The sequence below is a fragment of the Osmerus mordax genome, chromosome 16 (genome assembly GCF_038355195.1).
Source record: "Osmerus mordax isolate fOsmMor3 chromosome 16, fOsmMor3.pri, whole genome shotgun sequence".
In the NCBI taxonomy this organism is placed as follows: Eukaryota; Metazoa; Chordata; class Actinopteri; order Osmeriformes; family Osmeridae; genus Osmerus; species Osmerus mordax.
The window spans coordinates 8832436-8844544 of NC_090065.1; the positions used below are offsets into that span (position 1 = coordinate 8832436).

Below are 12109 nucleotides of genomic sequence, written 5' to 3' on the forward strand. Positions count from 1 at the left end.
AAAAAACAATACATTCCAGTGCTTACAGCAAATGTGATTTTCACACAAGAGTGAAGTCACATAATGTACAGGAAATGTGACTACATTATCTAGTTGTTACTGTCGTGTGCACCAGTGTTGTGACACACAAGGCTATCACTGTACTGCAGCATATTGCATAACACTGTGCACAGAAATGCTTTAGATCTTCAATACAAATACATCATATCCTCTACTGCTACACTGACATCAATTATTTTGTACTTGAAGAATAGGAACAGTGCACAATATGACTTCTACCAGATTGTTTTTCTACATACTTCTCTTGAGTATGCATACCAAAATCAGGATCTCTGCAGGCTACTCTTGTAGAATACTTACTATCAGTGATTTTTCATACTTCAAAAACAACGTGCTTTGGGGGAAATAAAATGTAAGAAAAAGTTGCATTGTCATGACACTCAAATTGATAGAAGTGCTGGACGATTTTGATTGAAAAGCTAATATTTAGTTAGATCTAATTTGGGGTTTTATACCAAACTTCTCTCATATTATATTCTCATATTGGAATCTTATAATTTTTATTTTGGCAGTGTTCTATGGCAGTGATCCTTAAATATGTAAACATTAATACAAATCTTTAGACAACATGAAATCATGCTGCTTTAAAAGAATAAATGTCTGAGTATGAAATTTATACATTGTACTTGATTTGTGATTTGAGACCTCAATAAAGATAAATATAAATATTTTGGTTTATTCTGGACAGAATAGAAAATACATTAGTTATCGGCAAAACTAGAGATCAGTTGAAAACTTCACAGATCTGCAGATCTGCAGATGTTATTTCATAACATACATACCATTATCACATACTGGGATTTACAAATACTTTTGAACAGGCAGCATTTTGAATGGCAGATGCAAAAAGCCAGGAAAGTGACAAAAAACATTTTCTATACTTGGAAATGTATGTGAAATTGATTTGATTAGATTAAACTAAATTCCCAGCAAAAGTAAATCAGTTCCATTTCCTAAGACAATCAAAATGCCAAACTTTGCACGCTTTACACCTTATGGTCTTTCAATGGGAGGAGAGTTGTAGCAACCCTTTGGGACTGTTTTCCGGATGTCTTCCAGGTTCCTGATGTTGTCCAAGATAGTGTCGATGTCAAGGTCAAGACTTGACAGCCGGGCCCTCTGAGCAGCCTCTTTCTCCTCAAGGTCCTTCAGGCGTGGCCTGAGTTGCTGGTTCACCTGGCTACGAGCATTAGCAATGGAGTCCTCCAGCTGAGCCAACCTCTCCTCATCGACGCTGCCTGGCTCACCTGGGCAAGAAAGATCCATGTGTGTTGTGAGACGATGGAACCAACATCAACAACAACAACAGTAGTTTTGTACAAGATTGTGTGCTGTGAATAAAATAACCCAAGCCTGTCTGTATGCCAGAGTAGTATGGCAGGCCATTACTGGGTGATTTGACAGCTAATACCCCTCTAAAATCTCAACAACAACCATGTGTTCTGCATATAATAGTCTGCATCCATTATCACTGCAGTGGGTCTTGTATAAAGATAAAAATCACTCTGAGCTGTTGAATTGACAAATTGCTTCCTGTAAGTCTGCATTATGAGTCATTCTAATACTTACCAATTACGCCCAGGAGATTGTTGATGATTATAAGAGTCTCATCAACTGCATCTTTGGTTTGTCTGGCATTGTTATAAGCACCAGTGGCCTTCATTGCAGCCTGTAACCAATATACATCACACACATTACACTACATTTAAATACGTAAAGGTACATCCCATACTAATAAGAATAATAAGTGTGCTCGATTAAAATAAAAAAGGTTTTAAGGCTGACCTCCTCAGCTCTGTCTTTCTGCAGCTGGGCATTTCCCGTTTCTGAAACCATCTTCCCCTCGATGTCCACAGCCTGCTTCTGCAGACCCTTCAGGTCTGCCCTCAGTTTGGTGGTGTCCTTCACCAGATCACCATAACCCGGCAAGGAACCAGACATTTCCTGTGGATAGCAACAAACACTCAAAATCCACCCATTTTGGAGTTTCCATGTCAGTTTTGTGTGGTAATTTCTGGAAATATGCCCAATGGTCTAAAATTATAACATTTTTGTTCGTCTAACAGACCATGTCTCTTAGTCAATGAGCTTATATGCATAAGTAACTCAAGACATTGGCTTCATTGTTGTGTATGTCTGATACTCTTTTAGAGTGTAGATGCAGAAACTGTGGATTAGCATTTATATGGAGCCCAGTTGGACATTTCCATTGAAAGAAGTCGGTTAGATTTACCTCTAGTTGAGAGACAACAGCCTCTAAGTTGTTTACAGTTCCCTGTGCGTCATCGTAGTCTCCGGATACGCTCCCAATGATGAATAGGGTTTCGGAGTTGTTGCCAACAGCTTGCTGAATGGTGGCGTTGATACTGGGTAGCTTTTTTATGGCATCATCAGCTAAAGCCTTGTTCTTGCTGATCTGGTCATCAAATCCTAGCAGGCACAAGAATGGACATTGCTATAAATGTTCCTTTACTGAGTACAGCAAGTCCATATTCACGTAAGATATTTCACTTGTTTTGAGAACTGTTGTTCCAAAGACTTAGTGATGAGGTCACACTGTACAATTACCCTTTACACTTACACTTTCGTGAGGTGTACTTGTCAAAGTTTGTTCTTAGGGTTTTGGTTGGACATTTAGGGTAAACAAACGACACTGTTCTAGCAATAATGTAAATTGTAAATTTAAAATGTAAAAGATTCCCATACAATAACAATGCCATATGTTTGTGATTACATGAAACAACTGCTGAATATTTTGCAGAAATAAAGTAAACAAGTCAATGATACTGTGTCTGAGAACTGCTTGTTTTACTTTGAATGCCAACGTGTGAAGTAACATCACCATCTCTGTCTGGTATACACATGGTTATTAATGGGAGTTAGTCTAACTAATTACTTATTTTACCTTTAAGATTGGTTAGAGTATCATCCAACTTATTCATGTTGTCAGTGAACCCATTCAGAGCGAACACCGTCTCTGCCTTTGCAGCATTTGCCCTGGCAAGGAGCCTGTCATAATCCTGCAGCAATCAAATCCAAGAAAAACAGAACACTGTCAGGTGTAAACACACAGCACAGTTTCCATTTCTAATGCTAACATGAAACAAACACAATATCTAAATAATAAAGCATTGTTAACCAGTGTAATAATTCAGGAAGATTTACTGGAATTTTATAACTTAAATTTAAACATTACACTTAGACCACCACCACACAGCCCTGATGAAAAGTGTGGTAGACAAATCCCTACCTGCTGAGCTGCTTTCTTCTGGACTAGGAGGTCCTCCAATGCAGCCCTGTCCTCCTGGACTTCATTCTGGAGCACCTCATACTCTGTCAGGTTCTTCTGCACCTGATCTTTCAGGCCATCCAACCTGGCAACCACTGCATCAATGTCCTTCTGCATACAGCACAACAGGAGCATCAGTGAGCTGTGGTGTGTAGTGCAAGTGTAATTACACACACTGGTGAAATCTGTGGAGACCTGTCCTAGATTCCTCCTCACAAGTCTGGTTTTAATGAGATCCCCCACTGTTCTTTTCCTGCTTACTCATGTTTATGCTCCTTATTAGTTTCATTGTGTTATATAGATATGAGGCTGAAAAAGGAGCACCTGACAGAGGTTAGTGTGCTACCTTGAGAGGATCTGGGAGGTTCTGCTCCAGGGAAGCTATCTGCTTCAGGGTGTCAATCGCCATCTTGCTCTCATCTCCAGCTGCACTGCTCGTTCGAGTGGCCTGAGCCTCCAGAGCCTTCACTTTGGCTGAGTTTAAATCATACCTGAGTAGGGTGAAGGAATAATGTAGAAAGCATTGATTGGACAACAGTGCTCGTGGAAACTGTTGTAAAGTGCAAGACAATGCACAATATGTTTCATTAGTAATGTGAATGTGCATATGATGTTTTGTAATGCATCTTTTAACTCTATATATCATGCCAAACAGACATAAATCTCTTACTGGCTTTTGAGGTCGCTGATAAGTTCATTAATCTTGTTCTCCTTATTCATGGCGGCTCTCATAAGAGCCAAACCCCTCTCAGACTCAGCCAGGGCGCTGTTGGCTGTCCTCACTACTGTGTCCGCTGTGCTCTGGTGACTAAGAAAGGAACGCAAAACATACTCTTCGTTTCATAAATGTTGTAATCGTTTCATAAAATAATGTAATCAGGTATCTGCATGAAAACAAACACATGCAATTACAGATGCACAAGTTATTAAAATATATATAGAGATGGTTTTAGCATCTACAGTATAGATTTGAATAAAATTATTTTTTGGCCTTCCTTTGTTTCTAAAAAATAAACAAAGTTTTCAGGAAACAACACATCTAGTTGTATGATATTTTATAAGATATAGAATATAGTTTGGAGGATATAGGATTTGTATAGGGATTAAACTCACTCATCAGCAAGAATGTGTGCTTTCTGAACCAAAGTGGGGAGGATGTCCACACCAGATACGGCATCAGCTTGAGGGAGGTCCTGAAATAGGAATGATCATCATCATCATCATCATCATCATCATCATCATCATCATCATCATCATCATCATCATCATCATCATCATCATCATCATCATCATCATCATCATCATCATCATCATCATCACAAGCTGTAGACATTGTGTTCTCTTTAGATGATAACAGCTTAAGAGATCATTATTAGGTGATTCAGGTAGAAGACTGAAACTTACAGCACTATTGATGGTGAGTTTTGCCTCCCCTAGCAGAAGCCTTATCTCCTTAATAAGATGCTGGACATTGGAGACCTTCTCCCTGTATTTCTGCTCCTGCAGATTTATGTCATCCACGGTTTTTGAGATGGCCCCGATATCTCTTAACTCAGTTTTATGGCTTCGACTGATGTCTGAGAGATGAGCCTGCAGGTCCTTCTCTATTCCTACAGAATGACAATAAAAAGAACCCATCATTATGAGATTCACTTTGCTGATATGGGCCCTTAACTGATGGTGAGATATAATTCAGTACTTTTGAATGACTTACCTGTGAGGTTTGCAGCTTTGCTCTGCAGGTCTAATACTAGCTTTTCAGCTGCTCTTATTGTCCTCTCCATCTGGGCGTCATTGACTGGCAACGTTCCAGTCTCCATGCCTGTAAACAGAGTCTCTAGCTCTTGCAGTTTACGAGTGTATCGCTCCATCTGTAATGCAGGTCCCAAGGGCAGAGATGGGGTGAAAAAGGGATTTGGGATTATTTATACCTTTTCATATCATTGTTTTGTTGTCGCTGACTTTCAAAAAAGATTCAAGATGCGTTAACTGGTTTTGTGTGTTTTAATGTATTGTGTTATATTGGGTAAATAGTTTATAAAAATAAGTTCAAATGTGGTGCTTTGGTGTAACAAATAAGACAGCTTGTCTATAGGTAAGAAAGTTTCTGAGGAAATTCCTTGTAAAATGTTGTTTTCCGAGATGTGTTCCCATGTGTAAGTTCCCCCTCAAAACAACATTTTGTGGCCTTCCTTCCTTCCTTGTTGATTATGAGCACAGCAATATGAGGAGAAAGGGAAGAGGAGGGGGCAGAGTATTTTTTTAAATTGTGGATCAGCCCTGCCAACAAAATGAAATACCTTAGTTTTGACGGGATTAAAGCAAGAGGGGCAAGCAGAGCGCTGGCACTTTAACCCCTCAAAGCCCTCTCTGCATGAGCACTGACCCATGTCACTGCATTGGTTTGACAAGGACCGCTGAGAATTGCAGGCACAAGCTAGACAACAAAGAGGGAAAACAATTATTTAGATAGACAATAATCATGTACAGTATCCACACCATCTTCTGTAGAATGATAGAGAAAAGCAGGACCATAACATTGTACTGAATTAGCAGAACAGTAAACGAATGAATAAATGAGTGGTTATGGCATGTACAAGCAAAAAGAAGGAAGGACAGGTATGTGTGTTCATACGTTTGCACGCCTCTGTGGGCTGGCTGTGGTGGTGACCTTCCAGGCAGCTCTCACAGTTGAATCCCCTGGTTTGGTTCAAGCACCTCAGGCACTCCCCAGTCTGGGCGTCACAGTTACCCACTGCGTTGGGGTCTATGTGCCCGTTGCACTGGCATCGTCGGCAGGGCTGCTGAGAACCACGCTGTCCCAGAGGATCCCCATAGAAACCATCCTCGCAGGTGTGGCAACCAGGACCTGATGGGAGGAGGGAGAAAAGGAACGAAAGGGAAGGAAGAGAGGATGGGTATGTGTAGGAGCACCATTAGGATAACAATAAATAATACATAATGGTATTTATAACATTTAACTTCCACATCAAGCATGGTCAAATGAATATGATAAAAGATAGATCATAATGACAGATGTATATAGATTGATCATAACACCCACCAGTGGAGCCAGGGTGGCATCGGTTACACTGGACCTCCACAGTCCCAGGCCTGATGGAACAGGTAACTCCAGTGGGACAGGGACACTTCCGGCAGGACTGGGGCTGCGCAGGGTCACTGTAGTAGCCAGACTGGCATGATCGACCATTAGGGGTCTCGTCCGCAGAGTAACAGTCACCTGCACAGCATGACACAAATAGTACTCATTGAATGCAATCATCAATGCCCTCATCAGCATTACCATCACCATCACTTTCATCATCAATATCAAATCAACCTCATCATTGTGAAATCTCACGGCGCAATTTAAAATGAAACGAATGGATAAAAACGTCCACAAACCAGTTTCAGGATCGCAGCTTCCTCCTCTGCAGCTGCAGGGCAAACATGAGCTGAAGAGACCTTCGCTCAAGGAGCGTCTCTTGAACCCTGCGGCGCAACTTTCGCAGAACTGGCCCTCGTATCCACTGGGGCAGCTGCAGCTCTGCACCCATGTGGCCGTGTCAGCTCCCGGGGCCTGACGTGCAGTCACCAGGCGCACATTGTCTAGGTAGCCACGCCCTGAGACCATGGATACAACAACGCTTTGTGAGGGGTTGAGGAGGCCAGGGGAGTTCAGAAGAACAGGCTCTGTTTAGATAGTTCTATATACTGGTACATATACTGGTACTGATCTCTAAAACGAAAAGCACAGTTCAAGAGAACCTACTATAACTATGGTTAACTTTGGTGAAATTACTCTGTCTCATATCATATGATGGACCAAATAGCGTCTTAAATGTCTGAAATGGTTTACCATTTTCACCAAATGTCCCTCTGATTTTGATGGCTGTCAGGTTCTGTAGCAGTGTTTGGAACTGGAAAGGTGACAGGTGAGGTTTCCATTTGCTGCTTGCTTGCTCATCCAATCTGAGAAAGAAACATTATACATTTCTCACCAATATAATCACAACTATTTGTTAGAACACAGTCCCAACCAATTTCCTCTTGGAATTACCTGCTTAATGATGCTGACTCTCACAGTAAATCAATGTTGCATGGTGCACAAAAGAAAATACTAAGTATTAATTGAGCCCAGCAAAGCCATAGCCGTAAACACATACATTGTGATATCACTCACTATTTACACTCATAATTAATTGTATTGGACATTGCCCAATATCTAAGATGAAGTTAACCTATGTTAGTTTAGAGGAACTGTTGTGACCATATCATACATTTTGATAAATGATTGCAGTGCAATCTGTGGTCAAATATTTAATGACAACTGCCTCACACCCAGCTATGATATTATGATGTGACAGTATAAGAGTGTGATTTATCAATTAATTTATTTGGCCTTCATCGTTCTACACCTGTGAATTATGTTTTGTGGAAGGAATGACATCTGTGTATTGGAAATGCTGAGGCTATGACAGAACTGACTGAAAGCTAATATTAGCAAAAAGCTGAGACTAAACGCTAGTCCTTTTCCCCACCAACAGACTTTTAAGGCTTTAGCTTAGTGTACTTTCACTGGTAAAAACACATACCCAGGTTCTGTCCCACTCCAGTCCAGTGGATACCTGGTTCTCACCTGAATGTGTAGGTGATCTTCAGACCACAGGTTACAACAGTGCGTAGGTTCCCCAGGGAGGAAGCGACCCTCAGGCCTGAGCCCTCCATAACCACATCATTGGTGGATGGGTATCGGACCCCTCGGTCCAATCGCAGAGAGAAAGATAGGTTCTGACCATAGCTCAGTAACTTGTTGCCCAGGTAGGTGTCTAGACATTGTGTAGAAGGCATAAAGAACACAATTAAAGAACTGAACTGAATAATGAACTAAGTACTAACTGAATCATGTTTCCCCAGAGTAAACTTTACAATTACAGTCTCTATTCTCCAAGAAGACAAAATTAAATAATGTTGGAATATGAATGAGTAAAAAACTAATGAAAAACACTGGGGTAAACACTGTCAAGAAGAAAAAAGGAGAAACAGGACTCACCAGGGGCATAGAGGTAGACAGGCATGATGTCTTCAGAGATGACCTCAATGTCTTGATGTTTGGGGGACCAACGGAACTGGACCTGAGACCGGGTCACTCCCTGGGCTGTGGCAGCACGCCATCCCTCTGGCCCTGAAAGAACAGCAAACTATGAGAAATATGTAGGATACTTTGTTGACAAAAACTATAGAAAAATAAAAGATAAATTCACTTTAAATCACTTTTTATTTTTGGGCACAGGCGCCAAATGTTTTAAACTTACCATTGTCAAAAGTTGAAGAGATTGTGGAAACAGAGTACCCTTGTGCCACTGAACACTGAGATGAGTGTCCGTAGCAAAAGCATGGAAAGGGCTTCACCATGTCATCTATGAGCTGGCTACTGCTGCAAAACAGAAGTAGCATTGTACAATGACAGTTATTGCAATTACTAATTCAGAATTAATTGCACAATTAAGATTCAGCTATTTAATTACACCAAAACGCATCATCACCAAATGCCAAATTTGCCAGAAATAAATAATAGATAATAACGAATAAACTGAAAAGGAAAGTAGCAATAATTCACAAATTCCCTCAAACACTGTCTTGATTACATGTTTAAATAAATACCAGATATCATAACAAAGATGTGCATTTCAAAAGCAACATGTTGAATTTTACCTCTGTGCACAGCCTGCAGGCGTCAGAGGTTTTCCGTTGGGGCACTGATCACACTTGTCCCCCATGACCCCTGTCTTACAGCTGCATTGCCCTCTGCTGTCACAGTTTGGACCAGCAGAACCTGACAGGTGGTAAAATGGAAAACATACATCATACACGAACAATCTCAACGTCAAGGACACTGTGTAATCTTTCACAGACCACTGTACATTCAAAACAGAGATCGGGTTTGGTTTTTGCCTTTCTTGTTCAGGGTTTAGACATGTAGAATGTAGATTGATTTTAAATCCCTGTTCAATGGCCTCTTTTCACCTTTAGAGCTCACCTGTTGTACTACAAGCACAGGGCACACAACTCTCTCCTGCCCTCTGGTGGTAGAATCCAGTTTTGCACTTCTCACAATGCCTCCCCTCTGTGTTCTCCTGGCAGTCCACACAATGGAGACCCAAGGTGTCAATGTAGCAATAGGTCGATTTGCCGTTGCATTCACAACTAACTGATGCTGGAAGGGAAATTGGGAATAATGAGAGCCATACATTGAGAATGAAAAAAAAGGTACATTTTAGGTTATATTAGGAGGTTCCTTTGGTTGTTTATTAGCTGTCCTTGAGGCTAAAGATACTCAAAGTTTAATCAAAGTCTCTCGATATCAGTCTTTTTCACTGAAAAGTTGTTAAACTGAACAGCTACTTGTACTCAATATGTACAGTCGTAGATTGCAAAGTGTCTTTCATGGCATCTCTTAGCTAGGTATTCTGAAAAACCCTTACACTGCATAATAACCAGCCAAACCCAATGGTCTAACCACACAGCTGAAGGAGCATTTTCCCAAGCTTGAGCTATCCTTAAGATGTCCTCTTCATTATACATCTATACTTTATGTACCACTTATTACCCTCATCAGGTTCCTGTGGCAACGCAAGTTGCTTCTTGTAGTTGTTGTTCTTGTTGAGGCAACATTGAGACAATGACCTCAAACCAACAATATTATCAGAGGAGACTTACTTCACAACAGCAGCACATCAGTAATGTGTTGAACCAAGGCTTTAAACCCTGTATCAATGCCTTTAAGGCTCTAATTGAGCTCAGCACCTCTGCTAAACTAGATATGCCCTTCCTTCACCACAAGAAGCAACAGAAAGGGTTGACTCGTGCATGTTTTTGATGGGTAGATAGTTACACTTTTAAAAATTAAGCTGACGATTCCTAGAGAACATAAGCTAGTGGGCTATTTAAACATCAAATCGATCCATTGCTATAGCATACAGGACTTACAAAATAACACATTTCTTTATGTCATATGAAAAATGTGTTCTTCTGATGACTTCTGTCTTTGTTTTCTTTTTTTGTCAGGTGTTACAAAAGGAACACCCTAGAATGGAACAGTAATTGTGTTTTGTACTTTGAACTTTACTGCAGTCTATCATCAGATATTGAGAAACATTGAGATTCATCGGAAACCACTATGAACCGAGAGAAAAGTCAAGAGAAAAATTAAAGAATAAAAACTTTAAGAAATACATTTTGTATATTCGTAAAGAAGGAGTGTTGTGATCTCTCACCTTGATATCTGAAGGTTCCTTGAACCGACCTGGTCAAAAGAAACATTCCACATAGGGATATCCAACTTATGTTCTTCATGGTCACAGATAGTCTCACAAAGTGAGTAGGTCAGTATTCAACCCAAAAATCCACTCAGAAGTATATGTGGGATGCAGCAAACAATGAGGTGCGTATCAACCTGGCTACACCTTCTTCTGTCCAACATCCCCAAATGGGCTCTTTTTAACACCTTCCATGTGGCATGACAGGACATGCAGTCTTGTCTGTCTAGTAGCAGGAGGTTTACTCAGGCGTGATTCAGAGCCTCTGCTCTGGAACACCCTGCCTGGGTGCACAGGAAATGGTCAACTCACTACTGTATCACTACTGGATGTTGTCGAGACCTGAATGAAAAGGGAGCGTTGTTCTACGAAGAGCCTGAGCACTGAGACTATGGATTTTAATATTGACTATAGATAAGCTTTACATTTATATAGATGTATTGTCAAAGGAAATGTTAATAATAAGAATGTACTTAAATGAATGATCCAATTATTTCTGAAGTGTTGTTCTACTTACAAAATTAAATAATACTGTCCATGTAGGTCAAATTAATTAGTTTGACAATATTTGGCAAGCTTAGATAATTAAGAACAACTAAATGTTTGCAACGCAAAACTAAACTGCAATCAGAGAAACCACCTGACATGGTTGATTGGGGCCATGAGGTTTGATATGGTTTTGATATTTTTCTGGTAATTGCAGTTGAACAACCAAGAAAGTCCTGAACAAGATCAAACAAGTAGCTTCATATATAGGTAGGGTTCCTATTGTTTCTTATCTTATTAACAGTTCCCATAGAAACCAGAATATGTCTTGCCTCACAAAAAGGACTTGGCAAAGAACATGAAACAAGAATTTAGCATGTTATTTAAGTTAGTATCTCTGGAATGTAGCTTTGAAGTTCATTGAGCCATTTGTCTCTAAGAATGTACAGCAGACACTGATAAAAACAATGGTTTTGTTTTGTGCAAAGTCTTTCTAATTTGTTTTATGTTATTTGATTACACAGCTGCACCTTTCAAATCAGACGTTACCCAGACAAACAGCAATCAAAATATGTCTCAGTGATGAGCAACATTCTTGGAACGGTTAAGAAAACTGTGCCTCGGGGCTATGGGTTCTGTCCTGTTTGCTAATGGCACCACACCCTTGAAGACTCATGCTCTGACGAGGTAGCAAGACTTGGGTGCGGCACTGCCTCACGTTACATGCACACCCAGCTGTACCTTGGCTGCTATGGAGAAGGTGATATGAGCACCACACCCTATACGTATTCACACAACCAAATACGAGCTCAATGTTAGTGATTCATTGGGTTGGGTGATTAAGTTTGATTCACACTGAAAAGAGATAAAAAAGGAAGTGGAGATACTATACTATACGAGTCAGTATATAGTACTTTTGTCATTGAGGTACCATTGTCAATATCCTGACAATACA

The 12109-nt window shown here is 40.3% G+C and overlaps 1 protein-coding gene across 2 annotated transcripts; it reads right to left on the reverse strand.

Annotated features, from left to right (window-relative positions):
• Positions 1 to 534: 534 nt before the first annotated feature.
• On the reverse strand, positions 535 to 10828 carry lamc2 (laminin, gamma 2). Of its 2 annotated transcripts, none has more exons than XM_067253107.1 (22): positions 10627 to 10828; positions 9390 to 9566; positions 9065 to 9185; positions 8665 to 8783; positions 8403 to 8534; positions 7989 to 8178; positions 7209 to 7321; positions 6755 to 6973; positions 6414 to 6590; positions 5985 to 6218; positions 5650 to 5786; positions 5064 to 5220; positions 4754 to 4959; positions 4463 to 4542; positions 4020 to 4157; positions 3696 to 3840; positions 3311 to 3460; positions 2966 to 3080; positions 2294 to 2490; positions 1846 to 2004; positions 1630 to 1729; positions 535 to 1307 (listed from the first exon to the last, which is right to left on the reverse strand). In XM_067253107.1, the coding sequence occupies exons 1-22, from the start codon at positions 10703 to 10705 to the stop codon at positions 1054 to 1056; spliced, it is 3399 nt and encodes a 1132-aa protein (XP_067109208.1). In that variant the 5' UTR covers positions 10706 to 10828; the 3' UTR covers positions 535 to 1053. The 2 variants fall into 2 exon arrangements, with proteins under 2 accessions (XP_067109208.1, XP_067109207.1); XM_067253106.1 differs by having other exon boundaries at positions 8665 to 8786.
• Positions 10829 to 12109: the final 1281 nt, after the last annotated feature.

What these genes read in the sequence shown, in the direction of transcription:
- lamc2 (XM_067253106.1), bottom strand. Translation starts at nt 10,705, where the DNA reads ATGAAGAACATAAGTTGGATATCCCTATGTGGAATGTTTCTTTTGACC. An exon ending in AACTCACCATCAATAGTGCT is followed by an intron (nt 4,543 to 4,753) that starts GTAAGTTTCAGT and finishes TTCCTATTTCAG; the next exon opens with GACCTCCCTCAAGCTGATGC. An exon ending in TACTCTAACCAATCTTAAAG is followed by an intron (nt 2,491 to 2,965) that starts GTAAAATAAGTA and finishes TGTGCCTGCTAG; the next exon opens with GATTTGATGACCAGATCAGC.